At 39.0% G+C, this 13,277-nt stretch overlaps 1 protein-coding gene across 3 annotated transcripts; it reads right to left on the reverse strand.

Moving 5' to 3' along the window:
• Positions 1 to 1,342: 1,342 nt before the first annotated feature.
• RFESD (Rieske Fe-S domain containing) lies at positions 1,343 to 13,073 on the reverse strand. 3 transcript variants are annotated; one of them, XM_053932281.1, is made up of 4 exons: positions 12,725 to 13,073; positions 4,457 to 4,637; positions 4,332 to 4,366; positions 1,343 to 4,125 (listed from the first exon to the last, which is right to left on the reverse strand). In XM_053932281.1, the coding sequence occupies exons 1-4, from the start codon at positions 12,836 to 12,838 to the stop codon at positions 3,832 to 3,834; spliced, it is 624 nt and encodes a 207-aa protein (XP_053788256.1). In that variant the 5' UTR covers positions 12,839 to 13,073; the 3' UTR covers positions 1,343 to 3,831. The 3 variants fall into 3 exon arrangements, with proteins under 3 accessions (XP_053788256.1, XP_053788260.1, XP_053788257.1); XM_053932285.1 differs by lacking the exon at positions 12,725 to 13,073 and adding an exon at positions 5,248 to 5,397; XM_053932282.1 differs by lacking the exon at positions 12,725 to 13,073 and adding an exon at positions 5,404 to 5,672 and having other exon boundaries at positions 1,344 to 4,125.
• Positions 13,074 to 13,277: the final 204 nt, after the last annotated feature.

Below are 13,277 nucleotides of genomic sequence, written 5' to 3' on the forward strand. Positions count from 1 at the left end.
GGTTTGCAGTGCAGGTACATCAGGTCAAGGCTCAGGCTGCACTTCAAACTGCTACATAGTTTTCACCTGTCTTTCTCGAAAAGATGATTCCATGATACCATAACATAACTTATTTATTGTCTTCAAGCTGCTTGCTTATTATAGAGACTGAATGCCTTGCAGAATCATCACTAAAATTTTCCTTCCAAAACACAGAATGTATTTCTCTGCTCCCTGCCTGACTGATCTGTGATGAAAAACAGACGGTATTTGTTAATTTGTCAAATTCAACTAAATCTCCTGTCACTATCACATCTCTCTAGGAAGCAGTGATTATCCAGCCATTGACTCATTGACCTCTTGCCCACAGCTACTCATTCCTTCTGCCTCTTCATTGTGCCTTAAATGCCGCCTTAGCATCATTGCCTTGACTTAACCAGTCCTCGTCTCCCTCCCTGTGCTTTCCCTGTCTTCATGCACTCTCACCAGTGGAACTAGGAACTTTGAAAGGGCTGGAAAGATAAGAGACTCAGAATGTTCAACTATTGGACATTAAATATTTAAATTATTTTCAAATTAAGTGCATAGTCTAGCACTTCAAAGCTCAGAATAGTCCATGCAATTTTTTTAAAGGTAGCAGCTTTAATATGTTGAAGGCTTTGTTCAGTGCTGTCAAAAATAAAAAAGAAAGAGAAAAGAAAAAAGGAGAAAGAGGAAAAAAGAAAAAAAGAAAAAAAAATGAAAAAGGAAAAAGGGAAAAGCAGAAAGATGAGAGGGTAAAATAAAATAAATAACAGCCCACCAACATTCCCTGCTCTGTTTCAGCTACCTAAGTTAATAATTTTCTGTTCCTTCTATGATCATCAAAAGGAAAATCGAGGGGAATGAAATCTAATGGGCAAATTAATGCAACCTTCCTGGGAAAGAGTACTTGAGAAAAAAAAAAAAGAAGCTAAATAACCATTGAAATGAACAGGGCTAATGCCTTTATTAATGTACAGCTCTTTATTAAAAAGATCAGCTGGCCAGGGGGCTCAACGCAGAGCTCGCCCCCGCCGTCGTAGCTTTCCCAGGCAGCCAAAAGGAAGGAGGTGTGCAGAGTCTGTCAAACAACTGGAGTCCAGAGCAGCAGCTGTCCTTTCTTCTTTTCCTTGTGGCACACCGGTGGCCCGAGGATGAGGAGGCGTGGCGTGCAGAGTCTGTTGCTGAAGTCCAGAACAACAGCTGTCCCCGCTCCTTCTGTGGTGGCAGCACCAGGGCTCTCTGTCCTTATCTCCCTGCTTCTCAGAGCCTGATGCAGTCTGTTCTTTCTTAGGTGATGGCGACAGTTAAAAGTCAATCAGGGGATGTGTTTCCCTCTTCCTCAGCGAGGACATTTGTCTAGACTTCTCTATTGTGTTCAGTTTTTGATTTATAGTCCTTTTTATCTCCTAAAAATACTCCCATGATCCTAAGGGGTTTTTATTTGCATGTTAGTCCCAGAATGGCAGCGTGGAGGGGTGGGAGGCCAGTTATCTCCAGGTAGTTTAGAGAAAACAAACAGAGCAATTAGCTAATTAGCATTTCAATATCGGTACTTAGCTAGAGTTAGTAGTTTTTTTAGTGTTGCCATGGAAACTAGGAAGGCCCTGCCCACATCTCTGGGGAACACCTGGAAACTGTTCATAACAACCATAAACTCTTGCAGATAGTTATTATGCATGAGAAGTACTGAAGAAAAAGGATTTACCTATGTCTGGACATGCAGTTGCATTTATTCAATATGATTAAATGTAAGCTCGTGATTAAACACTTTTCTGAATCTTAGCCAGTAAATGTAATTCTGCAGAATCCTGAGCACTCTTCCACTAGTGTCAACATGTCCATTAAGCTTTGAAATAAAACTTCCTATTTCCATCATTCTTCTAAACATCATACACATAATAGCATATTGTTCAGAGTCAGTGCTTTCTTAAACTGAACAGCATCTTTATTAATTTAAAGAGTCAATTTCTAGTAATGCACTACTTCAAGAAAAGTAAAAAAAATACTGTCTCAGCAATCACATGAGTTAATGCAGGTGTATCTGAAGACCTTGCAATACTCTCCTTTTATATGATCCATGTCTTTTATTAGGACACAACGTTTGTGGTCAAGTTTAATGTCAGGTGCAGGTAGCTGGGTGAGGAGGGAGGGAAGAGCAGCAATTCTTCATCCTCCGGACACCACCCAAGCCCCTTGGGGCACCAGCTGGGGTAGATGGCAGGAAGGCACCTGCTCGACCTTCCTGCTTCAAGAGGAGAAGTTGACATACTCATTTAAAAGCAAACAAATTGTAATAAAAAAAACCCCAACAAATCACAGAACTGGTCAGTACACAACAGCATTTTCTAGCAGATAATCAAGATGTGATTCACCTGAAGGAAGGCAGGCATTTGCATCTGATAATTGGCACTGGCTGGCTGAGTGGTCAGGGAAAGGAAGAGAAGGAGGAGGAAGAGGAGGATGACAAGAAAAGCATTTCTGTGCTCTAGTTCTTATTAAATGCAGAACTGGGGTAGGGCAGCTCAACAGCACTTTCAAGGTGCCACTTTTCTCTGTTAGCTGCAAAAACCATGTCAAGGTGGCATAACCAGAGGAGGTTTCCTCTCAACTCTGCTGTAGTGAAATTAATTGTTTGTGTACTTTGCTTTATTTGTTGTGATCAATGCTGTACAAATTTTCCTTTGACTCTTCCCTCTGCCTCACTACTTCTAAATACTTTTGTATCAACAACAGTGTTGACAAAGGCCTAGTTACTCGTGACATACATTAAAAGCAAGATAGCCTGCTGCAAACACAAGAGAAACTTAGAGATGAAGAGTAGGCATTTCAAACTGAACCTGGCTGTGAATGAACTTTGCAAAAAAACCCCAACAAATCACATAAAAAAACCCCACAGTGAAGAATTGCAGCCATGCAGGATGGCATATTTAAAAGAAGTGTAGATGTGGCATTTGGGGACAGGGTTTAGTGCTAGGCTCGGCAGTGCTGATTTAATGGTTGGATTTAATGGTCTTTCCAGCATCAATGATTCTGTGATGCTCTGTGTTCACGGGGTGCAGAAGAGCTCAGACAGAAACTTCCTTGGAAGGGTTTTTTGGGGTAGATCTGATATTGGACAGCGAACATATAGAGAAAAACACAGGGTTTGCCCCTACACAGAAAGCGCTTTTTTTTTTTCAAATGAATGTAGAAAAATGTGGTTACAATAAAGAAAAACAAACAAGGGCTACTAGTTCACATATCACACCAAACAGCTCCCTCTTTAACCAAAAGAACCAGGAAGAACAAGTTATACATAACAAATCCTTCCTGCATTATTCGATGAACTAACAAGAGGAATTCAGTGAGAAGAAGGAAAAGAAATACATCTATATACTCAAGGTAGTAATGTACAAATAGGCATAAAGAGTGCACAAAAATATTCTGAAGTTCTGTGCTTCCCTTTGTGGCATTTAATAAATAGCTAGAGATCACACAAATATCTCAAAAGTTTAAAATTTCCATGTCATTTTTACCAGAGGCATTAGAAATATAAACTGTTAAGTATATAAAGATAACCTTTACACCTGACTATCTACTTTTAATTATGTAGTAAGTTTTATAAGCTGGATATATATGCAAGTGCAAAAAAAATCCTCAGCACAAAATCAGTCACATTTCTGACAATGCAGGGCTTCTTATCTTACTCATTTATATATATTTCAATGCTTTAACATAACAATATTAGAATTTAATTTGGAGACAATCTTCACGGCACAGTATATTTTTATTTCCCAACAAAGATTCTTCATTTGTGCATCCCCCAGGATTCTGCTGTCTGGCCATGACCTATTCTGTGGCTTCTGAGTGGCTTGGTTTTCCCATAGCTAATTCACCACCATTTTTGTACTTTTCAGCAAAATAATCAGAGTCAAAGCTCACAGACAAATCTGGAGGACTCACATAAACATTTCCATTGTCTATTGTGACCTTGTGAATCCTTTGTTTGACTCCTTTTGATTGCCACTTTGGTGTTGGTGATGGCTCCAGAGGATTTATTCCTTCGTACAATCCTTCTCCTGTTTCCAAGGTGATTTTAAACTTATGCCAAGGACAAACAATACACGCTTGTCCATCAATATCCTGCAGGAAGAAGAAGAAGAAAAGATAGCAAGTAATCCTCTGGGACAAAAAGGTATGTTTGGTAATTTGGTTGTATGGCTGTCTGAGGTTATATGTATATGATTGGTTTATTCCTATGTAATGTTCACATAAAAGCATTACAAAAACTCCATTGGAGTTTTCACATTACTCTATGCCTCTGCGTTATTTTTATTTTGCTTACATACCTCTATTTCTCCACGACATAAAGGGCCTCCTTCATCTGAAACATGGCAGAATACCATATTAATTTATGCAGCAGATTTTATGCTTAATTCTAACAACACTGAGATCACGCAGGCAAATATCTTACGGTAGCAGCGAGAATCCAGAGCATGAAATTTCCCCTCATGGTAGAAAACAACAATTTCTCTGCCATCAACTTTGGCTGTTATTCTTTGTGACTTCTTTATGTCCTCCTCTTTGCCAATGAGTATAAGACCATCTGGCTCCATTTTGGCTCCTCCTGTGCTTGAGCTGTGTGAATCTCCATTCTTAAAACACACGGACAAATAAATGAAATGGTCACTTGTAAAGCAATTCACATTTGTATTTCATATGAGGAGAGCGAGAAAAGGTTTCAGTGAAAGACTATCAACATGCAGAGGTAGAAAAGCACAAGAACTTGGTGACAATGTTCAGTTAGTGTGTTCACTAATAGAACTGACAGGACAAGGAAAAACAGCTGTTGGAAACCAGATACCTGAGGCTCAGGCAAGATAAACTCTCAATCACTATTCGTTTACTCTGCACCTAAACCACTTTCGGCCCTCAAAACGCATGTGCAAACAAATAAAAGGATGGCAAATGTAAAATACTATACAGTACAAGTATGCAACAGGTAACATTTACATGTAAATCCAATACTTTTACATGACATTATGGCTAGAAATATAAAGTGATTTCAGTTAATAAAATATTATTCTGCAAAGGAAAGAAAACATTTTTTTATTGAGAAGCTGTATTCAACCTGACATTTCTAGCAAATATTTCTGCCTTTCCTTCCCTCCTCTTACATATTTCAAACATATAATAGACTCTCCCTCTCACAGGAGAGAATATAAGCAGTTTTATGAAAGCAACCTTCCCATTAAATTTACTTACAATTAGCTACTGCATTCCAGTTCTTCCCAAATTCCCAATATAACCTTGCTTCCACAGAAAAATAAAGCTAAAACAGGTCTTTGTAAACACAGAAAGGGGAACCATGGACTGGGGGAGGAGGGGGTGTCTCTCTGGCTGCAGGGGGCTGCACTGTACCTTTGGTCCATACCAGATTGCAATGGAGATGAGAAAGCAGATGAAGAAATGAAGGCTGAGAATGATGAGGTCCAGCATTGCCTCCCTTCACGGTCTGTCACCACTGCCCTGCCTTGTTCCCATATGTCACAAGGTGCTTCTCAGCCCCTCTTTAAGTGCAAGCAGGAGGCAACAGGGGCCAGGCCCTATAGCACCCTATGACAGGACTTTACAGGCTCAACGTGTCAGAAACCGCCTCTGCCAGGGCTGATAAGAGCCAGGGACATGCTGGGGCTGGCTTGATAAGAGAAGAGCAGAGCTTCCAGGTCCCCCTGCTGCTGTCCTCACCAGTGAGCCCACTACTGCTGCCTGCTCCCAAAACCCTGCTCAGAGCCACACGTGGCTGTCCTCAGAATCAGCAAATGCAGGTTTCCTCATAAGCCAGCGTGCTGGGAAGACCGGTTTAAGTGCCAGTGTGGCATTTTCAAGACCAGTTGTTAACTGAGCTGCATGTGATCAACTGCTAAGACAACTCCCTGCTTTCTAGTTCAAGGAACTGCCACCCAGTCTTACCCAGAAAGTGAAATGTCACTGCCGGACTCACAGAATGATCCAGTAAGGCATTCACACTTAGTTTTTTCAGGAGATAAGCAAGCTAACCACAGGAACCAGAGTAGGAAATCCCCAATTTTTGCTATCACCTTTTGGCTGACTCTCCTATAAACTTTCCAAATTGGCAAAGGTACTAAAATGCAGAAGCCTGTAGTTAAAACCTCACTTATTAAGACGCCTCTAAAAAACCCTGTGTATATAAATGCATACATCTCTGAAACAGAAACACACACACATATGTATTTGTGTACACACATATCTCTTTATATGTATTAGAATACACCAAACCTCCAGCTCATTTAGTGATGACTTCTTACACTCAGCTTGGATTTTGCACAAATAAATTATCCAGGCTCTCATTCTGAACCCTGGCTGAGACCACCAGCAGCACATAGTGGACCCTGAGTAGCCTAAATTGTGCAAGCAATCAGTAGCCAAAACGTTTCTTTCACAGCTGGTACTCCCACGCTTATCTACGAACAAATGTAGACTAAGGACTACACTGGCACATCAGGGGCCCTCCAAAAGAAAACCCTCAAGGCAACTTTCTTCCCTTAGATAAGAGGAAACTGGTCACATCACCTCCTCACAGATCCCAAGACAGAATTCTGAGCCTTCAGAGTAACTCGAGTTGTGGAAGTGAGCACACTTCAGTCAGTAAGAGAAAAGTTTATTTCCAGGTTTATGCAGAGTAAGTTAGACTTCTAACAGTTTTTTTCCTGATATTTGCTTAAGAGTTTGGCTGCTTTGATATTTTCTGAGTCAATGCAGACAGCACGGATGGAATTGTTCCTGCTGCCAGGTAACACCTGATAGGAACAGCCAAGAGGTTTGCAAGCAGCGTAAGCATTCCTTCTCCAGCTGGAAACAGAGCTGGATTTGTGAATTGTGGTAATTCACTGCTGTTCCCTGCTCTGAATAATTTTTCCCCATTTTGGGTTAAAGGAAAAATACCCCTGTTGCGGGGCACATTTTATTTTATTTTATTTTATTTTATTTTATTTTATTTTATTTTATTTTATTTTATTTTATTTTATTTTATTTTATTTTATTTTATTTTATTATTTTATTTTCCCCTCTATGTTTCCATGTCAAACTTAAATAAGTGGGTAATATCAGCAGAATGGCAGTTGTTGCTACACAAATTACCCAGTCATTATTCTCATTCAGAATCCGAGGTTTTGTTATCATTACAAAGCCTTACCAATACTTTGGTCATATTTGTGGATTTTGGGATACCTCATTCAGGAATAAAATTTGCCAGTCTGGGAATATTTTTTTTTTGGTCATATTGTTGTTGTTGGGTATTTTTTGGTGGTTGCTGTTGTTTAAACTTACCAGAAAAGCATGCTTGTGACCATTTCATTTCAAGCAGGCTGGTGCAATTGTTGCATTAGTTAATTAATGAGCTGCACAGACTGAATAGGGGACGGCAACAGGCACGCTGCAATGGGATGTATATGTCTAAAACCTGCCCTGCTTATGGCAAAAGGTTTCTAAAACATTGTTATAGTTATTCCTGCCTGGCATGTTTTAAGGTAGAGCAACGAAGAAATATTGCTCTGAGACTGTATCCTCCTCATTTAGCTCTATTGCTGTTCATAAGATTTTTAACTACGCTAACTGAACCAGCTGATTTTTTTTTTTTTTCATCATTTTGACATTACAAATAAAACCTATACTTTTCTGTGATGTGAGAGCTCTGTTTCTGTGTGGTCAGGCAAGAGCAACTTGCAAAGTTTACAGCTGGTAGCAATTGTGTTATCAAAACCCTCAGCACGTTGATGACAGCTATGTATACAAAAACAATTGACAAACCAAAGCAGGTGACATCGAAAGCTTTTTAAGTAATAATGATGAAGCCTAAACCACCCCCGCCCTAGACAGAAAGGGTCGGTAAAGCACATTCCCAAGGCACTTGTGCCAGCCTCCCAGTCTTGTGCAGGATCACATCTACTTTGGCCATTCCTGACAAATATTTTGAACTGAATTCCAGTGGCAGAGTTTAGATAGCTTGGCAGGCTGTTTTCTTGTTTAAATTCTTGGAGTTCTTCACTTTTTTCCTCCAAATAGCTCATCAGAAAAGGTCTGCCTGAAAACCAAAACAATTTCTTTTTCCTGCTCTTGGTGGCAGCATTTTCCAGGCTGTGAAAGCTTAGTCACTGCAGAGGACTCCTCAAGGTTCCTCTGACAGCTGATATAATTCACAGGTCCCTTGTTTATATTATTTTCCTCCAAATGCCCTCATCTTTTTATAATCCTTCTTAAAAGATAAAGTCAGAAAGCAGAGTCAATACCTTGAGTATTCACTGCAGTTAATAAAACAGTTGCCTCTTGTGTCTTACAAACACCACTCCTTTAAGTCATACCACAAATCACTCATTTCGTTCTTCACCACATCTTGTAGTTGGCTAATGCTCTGTTTCAATTTCTCTAAAATTTCCAGGTGTATTGTGCTTTTTTTGAACTGCAAAAATGCAGCGTAGACAGTTTTTTGTTCACCATTTTAGTGTTTTTCCCTTTCCTTTTTACTTTGACTTCAAGCTAGTTTGATTATTTTACCTGATTGATTTCAGATATTTTTTCCAGCTAATCAAGACTCCTTTGGATTTTAGCCTAACCCCAGGAGCACTGGTAGCTCCTCCAGGGTGCATTTTCTCATGCATAACAAGAAAAGAGTGTACACTCCTCTATTCAATTACTTCTCCCAAAAACCCCAAGCAGCACTACATTGAATTCTTGCAGACCAATTATATTATTTGAGAAAAGGCACAAAGTTAAAAACAAGAGTTTTAAAACTCATCATGTATATAGGTATTTGATATAAATAGTTGGAAGACAAAGCTATTCAGATTTTTATATCCTATTTTCAACTGGATACCTGGTTCAAAATATTTGAGAAGAGACAGATAAATCTTTTGTTCTGCTTTTAGAAAATCAAAGTGAAACAATACAGGATTTTTCACTGTCTTTCACTGCCAGAAGTGCAGCTTTATCTCCTGCTCCATGTTCTCTCCAGAAACTGCAGTTTACATACAACAGTTCTGAAAGGGCAAGTTTTGCAGTCTGTATTGCAAAGAATGTTTTCCTGAGCAGTAGCTTAAATGATCTCAGATAAATCTTCAACACTGACTCATCTGATGTTTAGTTTCAATAAGATTAATCTCCTACATATTTTATCACAGGTCACTTCAAAAATTTACTATTAATATTAATTTCCATGTGTGTTTAGGTAATTTAATATCAGTCTCGTTTCTTTCATTTTCTGTCTTATAATGAGTGCCTGCATATCCAAGGAGGTAAGAACTATACCCATTATAATATCTTATTATTATGTTATTGCATATTATCCTTCTTGTACAGATCAATTGTACATTTCCTATATGGAGTCTTTATCACATTTCTTCCACATGACCCTTCACAATGGAAGTTTCTTTGATAAGCTAATGAACCCACCATCCTGTTAGTTTTAATATTATTCCTGGATGCATTTGCACTATCATTTCTATAGTGAACTGTTAGGCATGCTAGCAAAGATTGTTTTTGTCTAAACCTCCTTTTTTAACAACAAATAATTCTGAATCTAATAATTCCCTGTAGTTGTGTTGATGACAGTAGTAGTAATAAGGAAAATGTCTTTGTAAGAAGCCAAATATCTCACAGAGCTGAAAATATATCATGTGCCACAAGACAAAGATTCCTTCCAACTTCTGTACCAGTGAGGAAGTGTGCAAACCCCAGGTAATCCTGCTTTCCAGCCCTAGAGGGTTGGAAATTCCCCTCTGTGCCACAGAAGGCAGAGCCCAAAGCCTTCAGCCCAGATTAATGTACAGTCTCCAAGGAGATGCACAGGTGCATCCACAGATGCACTTCCAGTGAAGTGTGGTTGTCATTTTTAGCATAACTATTTACAGTGCTTTCAACAGCAGCAAAACATCAGAAGGCCTGACACTACATTCAGGGTGAAGGACTTCTGGCAGTATCCACCTTCTGGCAGTATCTATCCTATAATCAGTGGAAGTTTCTCCTTCCCATGCCTACATCCCTATGGAAGCCTTAGTTCCTGTTAGGATTTTTTTTCCCCTCATAAAATGTGGAAGAGTAATTAAGTGTCTTTTAAATTATTTTATAATTCTAACATTGCTGAAAAAACTTGGCTTTTTAATTCAAGATTCTCATATTAGAATGCAAGGCAGTTCTTGTTCTTTCAAATCAAGAAATTACTTTGAAAGTACTGTAAATTAAGACCAGTTTGCACTATCATATTTATGTGTGAAGACCTTACTGCAAACTAGAAGGAATTCTGAATGCCCAATTAATTCTTTTTTCTAAACTGTCAATAATATGCTGCTAAGGAAGACTTCAAGAGTAACCTTACTGTTTAGTCTATGCACAACAGCACATCATCCATGACCTAAAATTTTTCTCTCCCTCCAGTTCTACTTTGCCCATCTGTCCCATTCACAACTATTTCCATAATTTCAGTCAACATTTGGTCCTCTTGTTAGTTCTTTAGTTAGTTCCTTAGTTCCTCTTCCACATGAGTCACATAAAACATGCCAGGTTTTACTGCAGTTACTGTGCCTCTGACTGCTTCTTGTGATTGCTTTTCAGAGTGCTCTGACTTCATCTTGTAAAAAATTCAAAAGCTATCCAGTAATTTGTCTTATAGACTGGGTAAGCAACATTCATATGACTTATTCCCAGGCCTCTTTTTCTCCCCCCCACCCCCACCAAAGACCAGTCTATCAGTATTTTTTTTTTTTAAATCAGAGCAATACCTACCAAGCATGCCATCTGTCCCAGTACATACAGCATAATAAAATGCTTTCAATTTTCTCACTTCCTGCTCTGAGAACTCTCCTGTGCAATTCTTGGTGTACAATGAGTAATAATCTACTGGGTGCACCTCTGCAACCACTTAGGCATTTTAATAGCTTTATAAGTTACATAAAGGTAAGAAGAAATGACAATACTTTAGCAACTAAATTCAACATATTTTTTAAAAATCACAAAAAACACCCAAAACTAAACCAAAAAATCAGATGTAATTTAAAATCTTTTATCATATAGTTTTCAGTCTGTGGTCCAAGAAACACCAGATGCTCATCTGTTACACAGCACTGTTGCCTCCTTCACGTTCTCCCTCTGCTTCCACATATATCAAGCTAATTTAAAAGATGCCTGCAAAAATTAGCTGGAAACAAAGCCTAGGAGCCAGAAATATATGCTTCATCAGCTCATGTCTTCTTTTAAGAGAGGTACTGCAGAATAATCTCCTACAATTTTACTCTACAGAAAGTACAGAAACACTGGTATAGCATCTCGTTAACTGTAGCATAACTATAAGTGAGACTACAGAACAATATGGAAATTCACTTAGTCTAGAAAGGTCTTCAGGACAGTGCATGACAGATCTTGACACCTTGATAGAAAGAATTCAGTACTTCAGACCAATTTTATAGTACTCTTTTTTACAGGTGTCAATCCATTTAGTTTTAAAGAAGTGTAAGATAATCGTGTTGTTTGTCTGTGGTAATTCAGGCTATTGAAAGAAGCCACATGCTCTGAAAAAGTGCCAGCTTGTGCAAAATGCAGAGGACCATCTGCTCAACATCACAAGGTTTCACAAACATATTTTGTTGGTACTCTTTTCTGTATTACCTCCCCAGCAGACTTACAATTTAATTCAAGTTCCTCATCAATGCACTCAAAAGAGAGATTCATCTTTGTAATTTTCAAAACACAGTTGCACTCCAGAAGAATCAGCAAATGGTCAGTAAATGGAGGCATTCATCAGTAAATGGTGGTTCACATACTGGGAATGTGTAAGTAGTGGTGGAAAGGACCTCAGCAACCTATGGAATTTATGTATTCTAACTGGATTAAGGAAGACAAAAATTGAACAGACATGTTATAACTCTGTCTATGACCTGAGAAAAAGGAATCCCTTCTTTGCAAGACACATCTAACTTAGTAATTAGCACCTAGAAAGTTTTCCTTCATGTCCAAGCTAGATTTTGCTTTTTGCAAGTATTTTCCCTCCATGCTCTCCTTATCCCCAAAAACTTCTCACAATTTCTAGAAAAAAATAACCACAACCCTATTAAAAATGACATTCACATTTCTCAGCATTCATTTGTATATCCTTGTTTCCAAGTATTTCTGGTTTTATTGCACACAGAGATTTTACAGTTCTGTAATAGAAAAAGCCATGAGTTGCATAAATTCCGTAAGTTGACATTTTGTTTTAAGTAAACATAATTTATTTTCAAACCTAATATTTCATTCTTCAGCAGCAGACAATGCTGATGCCTTTATGCAGTGAAAGCTGTTGTAAGCTGTTTACATTTTTATAATAGATAGTGGTGCCTGAAGACATGATGTGAGCAGAATAAAAACATCCACTACTTTGGAATTTACTTCTTAGCAAGTATTATTTGTTAGTTTTCCATATAACAAGAGTTTTCTGTACTCTGAAAACACTGAAAAGCTACAGCAGCACAGAAAAGTTAACAGAAAAAAGAAATTTCTGTTGTGTCTAACTACGTCACATTGGAGGTTCATATATACACAATACACTACAGACAGAATTATTACATAAATTGACACTTCTAACAAGCACCATGCAGACCGTTCTAAACCACGCATTTCAGAGTGGTACTGAAAAAAAAAATACAGCTAAGTATAGCAACAATTTCCTTCTGTTTAAGATCAGCAAAAAGCCTACCTGGTTCTGTGACTGTGGGACATTGGGAGAACGTGAGGGCACAGGATACAAGCAAAGAGGTGACATTTGAGCACAGACCTCTGGCCCACATCTGCTTCTTCCCAGCTTCACCATCACTGTCTCTTCTCCTCTGCTGATAGTTCCACATGCCTTCTCTCACTCTACCTTTGTCCTGAAGTAAAGATGTACTAAATATTGGAATCATCCTGCCAGCCCTGCTCAAAGAAAGCATTTTGGTAGAAAATTTGGCCATGTGGAACTTCATAAACTGGCCATCGTCTGGGGCAAGTGGAGAGGGAAGTGCTGATCTCTTCTCCCTGGGATTCATGACAGGACACATGGAAATGGCCCTTCCCTTCCCTTCCCTTCCCTTCCCTTCCCTTCCCTTCCCTTCCCTTCCCTTCCCTTCCCTTCCCTTCCCTTCCTTCCCTTCCCTTCCCTTCCCTTCCTTCCCTTCCCTTCCCTTCCTTCCCTTCCCTTCCCTTCCCTTCCCTTCCCTTCCCTTCCCTTCCCTTCCCTTCCCTTCCCTTCCCTTCCCTTCCCTTCCCTTCCC

Source organism: Vidua chalybeata, chromosome Z, assembly GCF_026979565.1.
Source record: "Vidua chalybeata isolate OUT-0048 chromosome Z, bVidCha1 merged haplotype, whole genome shotgun sequence".
Lineage (NCBI taxonomy): Eukaryota > Metazoa > Chordata > Aves > Passeriformes > Viduidae > Vidua > Vidua chalybeata.